We start from the raw sequence: 16,089 nt of genomic DNA, 5'->3' as shown, positions 1-16,089 counted from the left end.
AATAATCCTATCACACAGAGACAACCACTATACCTCTCTGGCATAGGTGATATATAATGTTGTGTCATCTGCTTCCTTCACATGAACGTCTTTTCATGTCAGCAAGTGTTTATTTTCAACATGAGTTTTAGTGACTTTTAAGTATCCCATCATATCTCCTCTTGGACATTTTTTCCGTGTTATAAACATTACATTTTGTTATGTGGGAGTACTATTCACCATTCCCTAAGGGTTCCTTATTACAGTAACAGTCCTGGACTTTTTGGGGGTATGGTGACTTACCTGTTAGGTATGTTTAGGATGGGGACCTAGGCCTGTGTGGGTCACACCTCTTTCCTGGGAGTGAGACTGTTACCAGAGAGCAGGCTCTTGCTCTGAGATGCAGGGGTGGGGGTGGGGAGGGAGACCTGTGATAGGTCTGTTGGGTCTGTCTGCTCTTGGGTTCAGCATTTTATATGTTTATATACACTGCGTATCTAAGGCATATATATGTTCTGTAACTGCATATCTAAGGTTCATACTTTAATAGTCCCATCATTTTGAGTCTTGTGTATCTGTGTCCACTTATGATTCCTCCTGTTGTATTTTCAGAATTGGGATTTTTGGGGGGTCAAAATTGAGTATATTTTAGGTGTTTTGATTCAAATTTTTATATTCTTTTCTAAAAAGTTTGTGCTAGTGTTGGCTCTTACCAGCAGAGATTAGTTTTGTGATTGCCTTTGAAAGCTTTCACATACACGTATACCAGCATACATTGTGGGTTTATAGATATATCCGTATTTACTGTATAAAAATTATATATGTCATAGTTATATGAGGTGGGATTATAGATGTATATCTACATTTACTATGTAAAATATATTAAATTTTATATTAAATCTTAAATATAAATTATTTATGTTAAATGTATGCTTCTATATAAATTATATAGAAGCATACATTTAAACTTGAATTTACCCAGAACAAATATTGGAAATAGAAGGGGAGAATTATGACATTAATATAGTTTGCTTCAGTCTGAACCATATGGGAGTCTCATATGAAGTAACTTTGGCCATTTTATGTATATAGGTATGTTTACCTGTTCGCACAAATGATTAGGAAAGGAGTACTTAGTATATGAAACAAAAACAGGAGTTATTAAAATAAATCACTTCATTTGTAGAAATAAAGGAGTGCGTTGGTTAATTAATCAAGCTCAGAATGATCTCCAAAAACATTAGCCAGATTCTCTCATCTCCTGTCACCTCGGTTCGAATAATGACTGGGGGTCATTGCTTTTGAGAAGCCGGACTTTGTTTTCATGGGTCACAGAGGTTGAGACTCTAGGGAAGTTTGTATCATTTATTCTATACATGGTTTCCATGTTTTTCCAGGAATATGGTACCACTGTAGATGTCCACTGTTTTGCATAGATTTGAAATGATGTGAAAAAATTCCAGCCGTCCTCCGGAGATGTTCAATAGAACCTGAACCACCTCGTCCTTAGTACTGGGTGAAATTGGCTGTGATGTGCTCATGGTTGACGGGTACGTAGTCAGCAACTCCTGGAAACAAGTAGAGAGGGACAGGAGGTCACCAAGGTGCATATACCCACCCACTACCTCCCAAAGGATCAGCTTGTCATTATAGAAGTAAAATCACTGCACAGTGAAAGTATGAGTATGAGAGGAGCATTGAATTGAGATTTAGGGAGTCCTTGTTTCCAGGCTCCAGGTGGCCGTGTGGGGCATGTCTTTGGCCAAACCCCTTAAACCGTGTGAGCCTCATATATAACATTGCACAAATAATTTTATCCTGGATTAGAAATAATGACTACTAGATGCCTAATATAGAACCTGACACATAAGTGTTCAATAAATGGTGATTATTATGAAAATGGCTTAGTGAAGCCAGATTTAGAGCATTCGGGGCAGGAATTTATGGTCACTTTTGATGTTGTTGAGGATTTTTGTCTGTCAGGGAAGGAAAACTGGATGATGACAATATTGATGGTTGGCTTTGGCATCAGAAAGAATGACAGTTCCAGGCCCAAGTCTTTTTGGATCTCTGAGTCCTTTCTGTTGACCATCCCTTCCCTCAGAGAAGAGTAACAATTGGCACACATGAGAATAAACCTGAGTTAAGGGCCCTGGGCAGTTCTTGCGATGAAGGTGGCAGGGGAACTCATGCTAATAATGATTAGCATTTTGGACACATGCTGTGCAAAAGGCATTGCACTTACTCATTTTAAACACATTATTTCTGATCCTCACAATAACCTAAGAAATGGTGATTACTATGCCCATTCTATGGCTGTGGAAACTGGCTCAGAGAAGATTTGTTACTTGCTAAATGCAACTAGTAAGCCAGAGAAAGAGCTTCTAATCAAGGCCCATGTGACTCTATGATCCTTATTACAGGCTTTGCTGCAATTCCTCAAATTCTGATTGGCTAGATTTTGTTAAATATATGATAGACTCTGAGGAAAACATCTCTCCCATTGTAATCTTGGGTACTGAAGCATCTTCACAGAGCACAGTCTTGGCTCTGCTATGACATTATTTGGCCTCATATCTGTCTGCACAGTGACAATATCAGATTAACCAAAACATCATCCTTAGACAAAAACTACACACCATTGCCCCTTTTGTGGGAGGATATTTTAGTTTTTGTGCAAAAATTTTAAAGAAAAAACTTTTGCTGAACTCTGGGATTTATTTGTCCCACTTTCCCCACACAAAATGCATGTACAGACATTCATCTCTTTGGAGATTTAAGAACAAAACAGGAAAGCCAAGGAAGGTGAAGAGTGAGTTTTGAGGGAAGTTGTGGTATAGAGCACACTCATTCTGGACTGGACTATTTGCTCTGTCACATTGCTAGATGTGTGCCTTGTACAAGTCCCTTTCATGTCTCCAAGACTTAGTTTCTTTCTCTATAAAGAGTTGCTAATACCTACAGAGTGGATGTGTGAAACAAGAAAATGTAACATCACTATGCAAATGGCTATTATTCTACCCTCCTATTTATTTACCATTGGCTGTGAATTCACTGTGCTTCTGTTTTATAATACATGTTTAAATTTTTAGTTCCAAGGTGGCTGTCTTCTTAGATCACATACTACTTTATCCATCTTTCTTTTTTCTTTTTTTGTCTCTCTCACATTATTTTCCTTTTGCTTCTTTAGCCCTTATTGTTTTAAGTGGCTCAATCCGCTTTTCTTCTTCACTGGATATTTTCCCAGAGTGGAGTTGGGATTCCGGATTTTTTTTTAAAAAGCTATTTTAGATAGCCACCCATTCTATCGCTCTACCTATTCACTACATTTATATTCACAATATACTTATATATGTATCTACATGTAACCACTGTATATATAATTATTGTATATGCACATACAATCTTATAATTATTTACTGATTAAATAAATGAATTAATTAAATAAAGAAATGAAACGATGTAGCCCTCAAACTACAGAGGAAAGACCCGCCCTCCTTTCACCCTCTCACCTTCATTCAAAGGTGTCGTGCCAGTAAGGAACTGCCAGAACGTCCTGTGATTCACATTTTCACTGATGTCGTTGATAGAAGAAACGACAAGGCCCCAAGATGTCATTGTGGTCTCAAACCTGTAAGTGTAAAATCACATATGTGACCAACACCTCACTTTAGGTCAGGCAATAAGGGGTTAAGATGAAGGGAGAGAGGCATTGAAATGCTTTAAAGATCAGGTAGAAACATGCTTAATAGAGAAAATGCAAACGACTACAAAATATGAAATCACGTAGAATCAAATGAAATTAAGATGAATGGACTTAAAAGACAGTTATCAATAAGCAAATTAAAATGTGTAAATGTCTAACAATGGGCAAATAATGAGGAGAGTGATGGAATGAATGGCCAACATTGGATATTTTGCAGTTGTGAAAATTACATTTTTCAACAATTTTCAGTGACACGGGGGAAGGCTTATGCAACAATGTTAAATGAAAATGTGGGATACAAATTTTATATGAAATATTTATTTATCTCATGTATCTAGTGGATCACAACTATTTGTAAGATTCATAGAGAAAAACACCTACAAAATTATAAAAAATAACAACAGTGATTATATTGTGGGTGGACTATAGAGGCTTTGTTTTCTTCTTTGTGCTTCCCCCCCTCAAAATTTCTATGTGTATTTTTATTACATTTACAGTCAGAAAAAGAAAAATCAGGCAAAATTAAAGTTAAGCTCAGAGAAGTAAAACATACTCAGAGGGTTGTTTGAAATGAAGTATTCTTGAAATGCTATTTTTACCCTGACTTGTCTATAGAAATTAGGGAAGTTCTAGAGCTGGGCTGTGGGCAGCAGACACATGACTTGACCTTTGGCCTTTGTCAAGTTTTCTCCTTGACATCTCTCTGCAGAATTTGGATCATGTCATCTTTCCTTTGAAACTATCACCTCCTTTCCTTTCCATGACAGACATTTCCCCTTTACTCCTTCTATAGCTTAGTTTTCTTCATATTTATCTCCTGCTTTCTCTTTTTGCAAATTATAAACATTCTCCAAAGCTTAATTTTCTCCTCTGTGATTCATTCCTGTGTTCTGCTCTTCCCCAGCAGGACAGTAGAAGGAACATGACCTTCTGAGTCACTCAACTTTGGGATCAGATCTCAACTCTATTAGTTACATGTTATGTGACCTTAGGAATATTAGTTAACCTCTTTGGGCCTAAGTAGTTCTGTCTATAAAATGGGAATAATTAGATCTGTCCCTTGGTTTTGTGTTCAATCTCCTTCGCCTGTCCTGACCTCTTTTTCTAGAACTCCCTCTATCCTCCAAAAGCTTCCTAATGTTTCTCTTTCAAACATCCACAATTAAAAATGTCTAGGGGAATTGTCTTTTTCTCTAAAAATCATTCTCTCTCCCAATACTCCTGTCCGTAGTGGTGAAGCTTCCTTCTCCTGACCCCCACATCCTGTACTCACACAGCCCTGTGGACTCCTGCTTGCTGAGTCCATTTAGCCGAGATGAAGTCTCTTCACTTTACAGCTTCATTACTGTAGTCACTCCCGCCCTAGCATTTAACATTTTACAACATGGCGTGTCCTATTCAAATCTTGCAGTGCTTCTGTGCAATATGAAGTCCAACCTCCTTAGCCCGGTATTTCAAACTTTTTATATTATCACTATAAAGAGTTGCTAATACCTGAAGTTATGAGATAGATAGTTACCCAATCTATCCTTCCAGGTGCAATTAAATCTCAAATTCTCTTCGCTAGCCAAGCTGGCCTACTCATTGATCTTGAAATCCTTGCCCATTCCTGTCTTGAGTGCTCTCTTCTAGCCATTCCCTCTCCCTGGATCCCACCCTCTCATATTTTCCTGTATGGTACCTATTCTTCGAATGTGATCCAAAGCTCTGAGCCTTCTTGATTATTCTAATCCACAATGGACTCTCCTTTGACCTCCTGTTTTTAAAACTCTATCATATACTAACTTGTATGATTCCATTTTTCACGAGAGGCTGCAGGCTCTCAAGGAGCCATTAGATAACAGTCCATTAAATTATGAGAAGGGAGAAAGTTAGCAAATGAAGGAAAGAGGGAGAAAAAAGGGGAATTCAGGTTAGGCTTGGGGAGAATGGCTAGCGCCACTTGCAGTGCTCACTTGAACACGGGATTTTTACGTTGTGCTTCTTCCAGGACCACAAGGAGCACAGACCCACTTCTCACACTAACGTTGGTGGTGACGTTGAAGAGCAGCTCCACCCCCCTCAGCTGGTTATTGACGGTGTACGTGACAGTGATTTCGGATGCTGAGGTGGGGCCAGGGCTAGGGTTGTTGGGTAGAGTTGGCTGCGCCTCATGATCTGTGAAGAGGAAAGAGGCCAAATTAGTTAAGGATAATGGGGTTTGTATTAAAGGTGCAAAATCTCTGTTGTTGGCAACCCATCCCAGAAAACGTTTCAAGAAAGAGCAGTGAGTTTGTGGGTTGTTCTGAGGAACCGGTGTGATCTACGAGCTCTCATTTCCAGTCGGGAGAACTGATCATAGCTGAAGCACTGCCAACTAGTTTTACAGTGAACACTTATTTTGTTAAAAGAATTTGCAACTTGAAGGGAGAGTTGAGAGCCCAAAATCATGTATTTTATGTGATACTCACCCTTCAGTTGTGTTTTTTTCCTAACCCTAAGAATCTGAAAGCAAAGGTAGTACCTTTCAGGCTATTTAACAAAGTACCTGAGCAGCTATTGTGGAATCCTGGAGAGGATTAAAGCTATTTTAATATGTTAATATGTAAATATGTAAAATATAAAGGGCACACGCACTAGTCAAAGTCCTTCCCCAATATGCAGATTAAAGCACCTTAAAGCTATTTAGAGCTTTAAGACCTGGTTGAAATGTCAACCTTATTCTTCTCCTAAGCCTCCCAGACAAACTCAATGATTGGTTACACTTTCTTTGCTTTTGCACTGTATATGGGCTTTTATATCAATTTAATAGTTATTTCATTCTTCCAAATATTGTGGTTTTTGTCTACCTATTTGTCAGCTGGCTTTGCAAAGAGAAGATATGATAAGATACTGCATATCTGGTATATTTGTCAAATGAATGAATGAAGTTACATGTTATTTGTTTGTTAGGGTCATGGATCTTCCTTTTCTATCAGCATCTCACAAAATGCTTTGCTGTAATAGCTACTTCCTAAATATGTCCTGAATGAAGTAGACACGAGGGTTGAATCCTGAGTGTAGGGTGGTATATAGCTGTGTGTTTTATCACACAACCCTCGGGAATTGGAAGTCAGATGTGGTTCCACCTGCATGAAAGTAACAGACATAAAAAAGCCTGTGTTCCTCTTAAAATTGATCCACATAGCATTCCTGACATGAGTAGGCAGTTTATGACATGAGGAGAGACAGATGTTGAGAGTTCTTACCAGGGCTGCAAGACACGTGGGGCACATCTAGGTATGTCTTGCCTTCCAGGGAAGGGAGGATTTGGGCAACAGACATGGGGTTGTGGAATTTCCCCTGCTTAATCTCATTAAGTATTGCATCCATAGTCTTCTTGCAGTTCCACTCCTTGTTAGGTTGCTTAGGTGACACGGAGAGAGCCTGGGAAGGGAAAGGGAAGGGAGGGAGGAAGAGGGGCGAGGGAGAGGGCGGGGGAGAGGAAGAGGGAGAGAGAGGAATTAGGCATACTAATTGGCCTTCATGAGACGTATAGGGGATACAGCTGATCATTAGTCTCTGTGATCACCTAGAGTCCAGACCGAAGCTGCATAGGAAGACCATCTGTCTTGTTCTCTGCTGCATCCCCACCATGTAGTTCAGTGTCTGTCATGTAGTAGTCACACACTTAGATTTAGGGAACACTATTAAGGCTGCTGTATTTACTAACAGTTCTTGGACAGAATGAGGACAAGAGCTGGGCTAAGCAAGCTCCGGGGGAGCATCAGTCTAGGACAACGTGACCATCTAAACACAGTAGCCCTCTTGTGTTTAGTGTTGTCCTGTGCACCCTTTGGCGGACTCCTCCCACACTGTGTGATTATGTTGGGACTGTCAGCCAGAGGCTCCACCACCCTGCCACAGGGGTGGACTCATGGCCTGGACTGGAATAATCATGGAATGCCATCCTCTGGGTGACAGTGATTGGTGGGCACATGCACTAGTCAAAGTCCTTCCCTGATATGCAGACATTGGGAAAAAGAAGCATTTTTTCCTTACGGGGGTTATTCAGCAGGTACCATGTAAGTAAGCACTGAGCTGGCTGCCAGTGACCATCTTCCTTGGCCACTTTGAAGAAGCCAAGGAGCAGGAAAGAATGACAGAAACAGGGCTGAGATGTGGAAAAAAGAGTCATCCCTAACACCGTGATTGAAGCCCTTTTTCCTGATGAATCCTGAAATCACCTAATCCAGCTCTGGACACCCCAGTTTATGTGAAATAGTAAGTTTCAATTTTTCTTAGGCAAAAATTGTTCGGGTTTTTGTTATTTGCAAAATGAATTGATTAACACAGCAAGCAATTCACTCTACTTTGCTGAGTTTTATGTCTCATGGGTAAAATAGAAACTAACTCCCGCTTACCTTTGGGGGAATCCTATAGGATGATACACAAAATCATTTTGTAATGTACGATGTGTAAGCTGTCATTACCACCTCGCTCCCTTCAGGGTTGTGCTGACCACGGCCACCGGAGTGTGTCAATGGGCTGAGATTGCTGATGGCCCATTTACCTGAAGCTTGAGGTGGGAAATGGGAGAAGGGGGAGGGGAGTCCAAAATGGCACTGTGAGCCAGAGGCAGTAGTAGGAGCCTCTTGACAGTTTTGACAGGCACAACCATCGCTGTTAACCCTGGCAAGTGTGAAACATAGCTCTTGCCAGAGGCCACTTTAGAGGACAGTATGGCCTAGGGGCATCGGGTAGGCACTCCTCAGCAACTATATCTTGTTCACTTGCCATATTCACTTCCCAAGCCCAAGTGTGAGATAACACACTATCAACACCAACACTCTAGAGAGGAGTAACGTGTTAAGCTGTGAAAAGTCATTAATAACTTTGCATGGGGAAGTTCATCAGGCCCCTTTTCAAGTTATGTTTCTATTAGAGGAGCCTTCAAAGCATTAGAATATTTGTGGAGAAAGGGGGAAACTTCTGGAACAGAGGAAATGCCTCATGAGTGCCTCAGGGATGCAACGTGGGTGGCTTAGGTCACTTGAAGGTCACTGGCTTTCTTGAAGGGGGTGAGTGAAGACTGAAAAGGAAGCTTAATGTCACCACCCACCTGCTGGGAGAGACCTCCAACAATTATTGAATATCACATTGTGTCGGTGACTTTTTTTTTTAATACCTTTACAACCTCATTATAATGAGGGGAAATGAAATTCAGATAAATTCCATATTTCCCTAAGATGGTTGAAGATCTGGAATTTAAAGCCAAGTTGTTATAGCTCTGGAGCCCTTTGGTTTTCTACACCAGAACATTTTAGAGTAGAAAAAGGTTATATATTAGACACTTGGTGGTTTCAGACTTCTAGCTGCCTGGGGAAACTCTGAAAATGGGCCCTTCAGGGATCCGAGGAGGTTTCTTATCATAACTGACAAGAAATCCATATAGCCTGTTATCTGCATGTGGATGAAGTCCTGCTGTTTGATAGGAAAAACTTTCCTTCTCAGGAACAACTTATCAGAGTGTACCCTGCAGGTGATAAAATCCAAACAGAATTCGCAGACCAAACTAGCCAGAGCAAACACTTCTTTGTCTTGTGCTAAGGTGAAGTAAGATTAGTTTAAATGAATCATGACTACACCCCATTTTCTATCCCTTTCACTCTGCCTTTGTTCCTCCACAAAGCTTTCTAGGCCTGAGCCCTGGGATTGGTCCTGTATGATTTAGACATGGCAACACTCAGCATTTTGTTCCACCGCAAATTCCATTGACCCTGACATGACGTAGAAACAGATTTCTCGTTAGTTGTCCCTATTCATGGTCGCTTGGAGCGGGGATTTTGTATTTACTCTTATGTTGAACGTGAACTATTTTTTAGTCTGTTTATGCATTTTGCTAATTTTTAATGTGTGGACCATCCATACCAGCCTCCACCCACCCCTCTTCCCAAAGGATTTCTTCCTAACGGTAGTCCAGAGGGGTATTAGATTTAGGGCTGGCATCGTAACTCCATGGCTCTCAGTTTCCTGGGCTTTCTGAGTTGGGAAGGTCGTGACGTTGTTTTTCTACTAATCCCACAGGCCATTTTGAGACTTTGAAGCACAAACTTCTTAGTTTGGGATAAAGGGTTTGGCCATAGATGACCCTTTATTTTCTGATTCTAGTTGATTATCTCTCTCCATTATCCGTAGGGTGATTTCCATGGGAAAATGCTGCCCTAATCAACCCTAAACAAGCAGCATCTTATATAATTTATACCTGGGAATCTGTACAAGGGAAGCTTAGTACAGACTTGTTACCTGACACACCTGGCCCGGTCTTATATTAGGGTTCTTTGTGAGGTGAAAATGGGATCAAGATAGAAATAGAGCTTGACAAAGATAGGATGTTCAGTCTATGTTAGGTTATTTAAATTAATTATTTTGAATACAATCCTGTTTTTTTCTTTTTCTTTTGGCTCAAGATAAAGGGTTATAAAAAGAACACTGGCAAAGTAGAATTAGAAAAATTCAATATTTTTGAGGACCTATTTTAATATCTTTTGTATATTCTTAATACATCAACCTTTCATTAGTCTATAATTACAATGAACAAATTGATCATTATTAATAATAAACCAATACATTTCTTGGGTTCATTTGTTTCTTTTTTTTCCCAAGGAAGGGAAAATAGTTCATGTAGATTTGTTCTCACTCTACCTATAAACTAGGGAGGAATGAACACTTACCTGCATTTTACTGGTAGAAAAACTGAGGCACCAGCGCCACAGGGAATCTATCTAACGTCACACTACCTGGTCTTTCCTAGAGGTATTAGAAGAAGCCTAGTCTCTTGAACCTACAGTCCAGCCTTATTGACGTGGTCCCAAAGAAGAGCCTCAATGATGTGTTTACCTGCATGGCCAGGCCAGTACTGTAGATGTCCCCGATGATGCCATTGTCTTTGATCCTCATGCTGATATTCTCTACAGTATCCTTTAGCACCTGACCAAACAGGGTTCTGTAACCTTCCTCTGATCCTACAGGGATCTTGTTGTACATACATGTCAGAGCCAAGGTCACCATTGCTCCCGTGTCTGTGAATCATAGGGGTATAAGACAACCACCACCACCATAATATGATCAATTAACATTTACTGTGTGCTTATTGTGTTCTAGGCACCTTATCTCCTTGACTCTTCAGGACAGCCTGTGAACTAAGACCTATAATTATCTCCATTTAAGGGATGAGACCATGGAGTCCAAGCTCACACAGCTAGAAAGTAGCCGTACCAGGCCCTGAACCCAGATCTGTATGACCCCACAGCTCGTGCTTGTAATTAATGTAGACTGGCAGTATATTCAATCCAGCTTCTCTTATCCCGATGTTTACCTTTCAAAAAGTGTCACTGGTTCTTGAAGGCCTAGCCATCACTCCTGCCCTGTGAAGCCTTCTCTAGTCATCTCAGCACAACAGGCAGTCTCTTTCCTGAACTTCTGTAGCATTGGCTGTTTATACCTGTTTTGCAGTCTCGGCACTCTCTGCAGTTTTCTTGTTACTGTGCTCTGTGAACTCCTGGGTAGTGGGAGCTCAGCATCCCCCATAGTACCGAGGACAGGGACTTTTCCACTATTTTCATGGGAGACCATGTGTGGGCTGAATGAGCAAGCTCTGGCATGACAAGACCAGAACAAATAAAAGTCTTGCCAGATGGCATCCTTTCTTTCATTGATTTTTCTCTCCTTATCCCCATCTCTACCTTAAAGTTTCATGACCTCATTAAAGGTAACAGACTTGTTCAAACCAATGTTGTAAAAAAAGGTCCAAATTCCCTCAACCGGCAGGGATGCTCTGGATTGGAAATGGAAGCCAGTCTGTTTTTGACCCACGGTGAGAGGGCTTGAGTAAATATCTTCCTGCTTGGTGGCCTGAGAGAGCCCGAAACAAGAGAGGCTGCTGATGCTGATGAGGCATGAGTAAGAGGGTGGAAACCTGAGGTAATGCCTTTGCTTAGAGAGCTGCCGAGGAGGAAACGTGGCTGTGAATGAGGGGCTTTATACAGAGAAGGGATCAGTAGATCCAGAAGAGTAGGCCCAAGAAGGATGAGGTGTCGGAGAAGAAAAGCGTCCGTTCACAAGCAACCATGTGCTTGCGGAACGAAGGACCAAGATGGTTCCACTGTATCCTTGAAGGGGTGCACAGTGGGCTTAGGGTTCAGAGAACCACTGTTTAACAGACAGTATGAACTTGGGTGTTCTAAGGAGAAGCTTTGAGAAGGTTAGAGTGTAGAAAGAAGCGTTAGTAGTGATAAAAGAGAGGGTTCAGGGTAGAGCTGAGTCTAGGCATTGATTTAATCGTTTGCCTGGGAGCAACTCCTGACTTGGGTGGCATGTTGATTGTTCCCAATGGAGATTCTGTAACTGCCAGACATTTCAAGTATTGTTTTGGTTTCTATGTTTTACTATTCCCCTTTCATTTATTCCTGAATTGACATGTCCAACAAATATTTGTTCAGTATCTCCCCTCTACAGATATTTTCATGATCCCCAGCTCCTCCCACTCCCACTTTTCCCTCTAGCTCCACCATTCAGTGCCCTTGATGTTCTCAGCTCAGGACCTTCTGAAAGTGGCCGCCAACTCACCTACATTGAAGGGGGAGGAATTGGCCAGCACGGTCTTGGCAAAACGGGCTGCTATTGGCAAGGTCGTCTCAGGGTTCTTCTGGCACAGTGCCAAGATCGCCAGGCTGGGCCCGTAGAAGCTTGAAGCCTCGGCATTGGGGCCTTGGGAAGGGATAGAGGCCTTCATTAGACTAACATTCACCACAGTGAGGACATTTGTGAAAACAGAAATGCCAAACCTTTTAAATAGACTTTGCTAGAATACCTGTCCCAAAAGAAAGACACCATATTGGCTGAAGATACCATCAACATTTCTTTCCTTTTCTTTTTAAAAAATTTACTTATTTTTAAAGAGAGGGGAAAAGAAGGAAAAAGAGAGGGAGGGAAACATCCCAACCACTTAACCTAGGCATTTTCCCTGACCAGGAATCAAACCGGCGACTTTTTGTTTTGCAGGACGATGCCCAACAAACTGAGCCACACTGGTCAGAGCCTGTCAATATTTCACAGAATAATATTCTGAGAATGAAATTAAAGGGATGAGGATGGAACTAAAGGGACAGTGCTGTCTTCAGGCAGGTGATGGCATGGTAGGTCCGTGGCCCTGCGCTAGTGGCCTTTTCTAGTTTATTTGCATTGGGAGTGAGTAACTCACCTATAGAATTAGCAGAGGGAAACTGAGCGGAGCTACATGGTCTCCTTCCTAACTTTCCACCCTCCCATCCTTTTCTTTCTTGGTGTAAAATTCGCAGGAAGGATCATTGCCACACTCTCCCCTCCGTCCTGATCAGGTCTTACGTGAAGGTGCCCAGCTCTCCATTCGGCTCTGTAGGATTGATACTTTACTCCCAGGGTCTCGGCAGGAGGAGGCGAGGGCCATGACGGTCAGTGCAAGCTGGCCGATGGTCAGACCTGTAAAGCCGAGAACGAAAGAGTTAAAGATGTTTTCAGGCAAGAGAAAGCACCAGGGCCGGGGCTGATTTGATTTTTAAAAAAATAACATGATTAGCTTTTTGACCTGTCTTCATTCTTAAAGAAAGAACCATGGAAAAATATTTAAAGGACATTTAGTCTAGTGGCCTCTGTGTGGCTTGACAGCTCCACCAGGAATCCTGCTCTTTGTTTAGAAGAACAGCAAGAACTCCGATACAATTTCATATGTGAAAATTCATGTTAGCTGCAAAATAATTTTAACTTTATTTTCTGACTTGAGCTTCAAGGCAACTCCTGTGAGGTAGCGGAGCAGAGACCTGATTATTGTTGTCCATGTTATTATTATTATTATTGTGATTGTTATTATTAGACGCATCTGCATTTTGCAAATGAGGGAAACTGAGGTTGAGCAGGCTCAGGAGACCTGTTCAAAGTCACAGAGTTAATAAGCGGCAGAGCCAGGGCTGGAAGCCCACTGTTTTTACCTCTCGACTAGAGTTCTTTCTGCGTTTACTGACCTCCTCTATGAATGTCCTGACGTCACACATATTTCTTTCCAGGTGTTTTCCAGACGTGTCGGGAAAGGCGTTTGAAAGATTTGGGTATAATCAGAGACAGGGTTGGTGTTGGCAGGGCGGGGGGGGGGGGGGTTGGTGTTGGCAGGGCGGGGGGTTGGGATCTGGGCTGGTGAAAGGAGCGCAAGATCCAGGGAGCATGTGAACGGAGAGGCTCTGACTTCTCACCGGCTGTGTCACTGGCCATGAGCTTGTAAGTCAGGAGCTTCTGGGCCTCCAAGTTGTGGGTGCCGACCAGGTTCATGGCAATCAGGACGCTGGGGTTGGGGTAGGCTGAGTCGGCCACGGAGTTCTCCATTAATACTTGTATGCCATTAACTAAGGGCTGCTGTGCTGGGGGAACAGCTGAGAAGAGACGAGCCATTTACAAAACCCCTCACGGTCATCCGCTCTTCACGGAAACTAGTTCCCCGTGTCTTCTTGGGGAAGACAGGATAGCATTCTAATTCTCAGGGACACCTCCTTCAGGGGAATTGCTAAAGAAGCATGGAAAACACACTGAGATTTTCTTTTGAGGCCAGTTAGTCCCTACATCTTCTCAAATAATTTTTTATCTTTAATAAACTGATTTCTCATTTGACAACTTCAAGCAATGTGGCTCACGGACAGTTCATATTATTTGTGGCCCATTTCCAGAAATCAGTTTCCCTTGCACCCATTTTTCATCTCATTCCTACATGACGAATTAATTAAAGATTTGGGAAATGACTCAGTGAGGACCCCAAATTCCCACTAAGTAGTGGCACCCGGTCAGAACAGTCACTGAGCGTCTGTTTTTATATCATCGTTCCTGTAACGCTACTTCGTTCTCTCTTACTATAGCATACATATATTAAGTCAGCAAAGACGGACTGCACACACTTGCACGCTGACTCACCCACTTTGGAACTCCTCTAGCGATTGCTATTTTCGACTACCTTCTCATCATCGGACCTCAGGGGGTGAGGGTTCTGCCTGTCCCCGGGGATCCCTGACGTCCTTGGGAAACATTCCATACTCACAGCATGAGCTTCGTGTCTGGGTGCTGGTCGCAGCCATAGCCCAGAGAAGGCTTAGGAGGCAAAGGGAAAACCAGGCCATCCCTCTCTCTCCTGTTCTGTCCACGTCTCCCCTTCAAAAACCCCAATATTATGAAGGGGGTTATTTCTCTACTTTCTCTTATATATGCTTCTCTCTATGGAACAGCCTGCCCTCCACGCCCAGCCCAGCCACTCCTAACAGCCTCAGCTGACCTCTCTCTCCCTGATAGATTTCCATTTGCTTATCTAAGTCTATTTACTATAGACCCTCCTGGGTATCTGAAGGTGACCTCTAGGTAGCACAGTCATATGAGAAACTTGGGCTGCATATGCAGTGAAGTCCATGACGACAAAGTGCCCTTTACCAGAATCCTGGGTCTTTACGCTGGGAGGTTTGATAATGCTGAGTATAAATGGGACTTCCTCCCCGGCTGCTTTCCACCCTGACAGATGACCTCTGTCCATCAGCAACCACTTCATTGAGGTTTGGGCAATTCCTAAAGCCCCACCTCACTTTATGGTTTGAAGTATGTGCCTTTCCATATGTCCTTTTAGGCTCTTAGGTAAAGATCTGCCAGGTGAAGTCTGGCTTTGTGTAATCGGTGAAGTTGACACGACCCTAGTTCCAGACCAGGCTCTTTGATGTTGTTTGACTTTAGGCAAAACAATGGACCAGTTTCCCAGAAATATTTGATGTCTCTTTCCTTATCTGGGGATGAAGTAGTTTCAAATACCAGAGGCTTCGGATGTTATCTTTTAGAGTAAGTGATTAGAAAATGTGGGATCAATGAGCTGTATTAAGTGTTAAGTCTATACAGGTGTGGGCAAAAGTGGGCAAAAACTCTGCCAAAGTGTGCTTGAGGATAGCAAGGAGACTTCAATATCTAAATGATGAAGGCCGGCAATTCGAGCACTTAGGAGATTGTACCTAGGAGCACTGTGCCACTGCGACATTCTTTTGAGTTAATGAAGCTTTTGTAATAATCACGACCTGCATGTCTTTTTCTGTATGAACAACTGTAAACCCACCTATGGCCACCCCAGTGTGTGTGCATGGGCACGCATGTGTTTGTATAACAGAGAACCGGAGATACTGTCTTACAATTATGAGGAAGGGGCTAACGTTTTCTAGTCACTGCATTTTAAGCGGCTCCTTTCAGGGTCACTTTCTCCAGTGACTACCATCTTAGAATAAAATTAGAATTCTTTTAATGACCCGCAAGGCCCTGTATATCTGCCATCTGGCTCCTTTTGTACCTCACCGCCATCTGCTTTGTCCCTTGCTCACTCTGTTCCAGCCACATAGATCTTT

At 42.2% G+C, this 16,089-nt stretch overlaps 1 protein-coding gene across 1 annotated transcript; it reads right to left on the bottom strand.

Moving 5' to 3' along the window:
• Positions 1–1,485: 1,485 nt before the first annotated feature.
• On the bottom strand, positions 1,486–14,838 carry CBLIF (cobalamin binding intrinsic factor). The gene is made up of 9 exons (XM_054563647.1): positions 14,760–14,838; positions 13,927–14,103; positions 13,049–13,162; positions 12,272–12,412; positions 10,544–10,725; positions 6,913–7,090; positions 5,641–5,842; positions 3,492–3,610; positions 1,486–1,547 (listed from the first exon to the last, which is right to left on the bottom strand). The coding sequence occupies exons 1-9, from the start codon at positions 14,836–14,838 to the stop codon at positions 1,486–1,488; spliced, it is 1,254 nt and encodes a 417-aa protein (XP_054419622.1).
• Between the last annotated feature and the right edge of the window lie 1,251 nt (positions 14,839–16,089).

This window comes from Pteronotus mesoamericanus, unplaced genomic scaffold (assembly GCF_021234165.1).
Source record: "Pteronotus mesoamericanus isolate MK-2021 breed Mesoamerican mustached bat unplaced genomic scaffold, CSHL_Meso_final scaffold_83, whole genome shotgun sequence".
Classification (NCBI taxonomy): domain Eukaryota; kingdom Metazoa; phylum Chordata; class Mammalia; order Chiroptera; family Mormoopidae; genus Pteronotus; species Pteronotus mesoamericanus.
Note: the sequence above shows the minus strand (reverse complement) of the source record. Positions and strands in the feature narration are given on the sequence as shown.

Coding starts and splice junctions, on each gene's coding strand:
- CBLIF (XM_054563647.1), bottom strand. CDS start 14,838: ATGGCCTGGTTTTCCCTTTGCCTCCTAAGCCTTCTCTGGGCTATGGCT. Junction 12,413..13,048: donor GGAGAGCTGGGCACCTTCAC/GTAAGACCTGAT, acceptor TCCCTTCCCAAG/GCCCCAATGCCGAGGCTTCA. Junction 3,611..5,640: donor CGTAAAAATCCCGTGTTCAA/GTGAGCACTGCA, acceptor TTACACTTACAG/GTTTGAGACCACAATGACAT.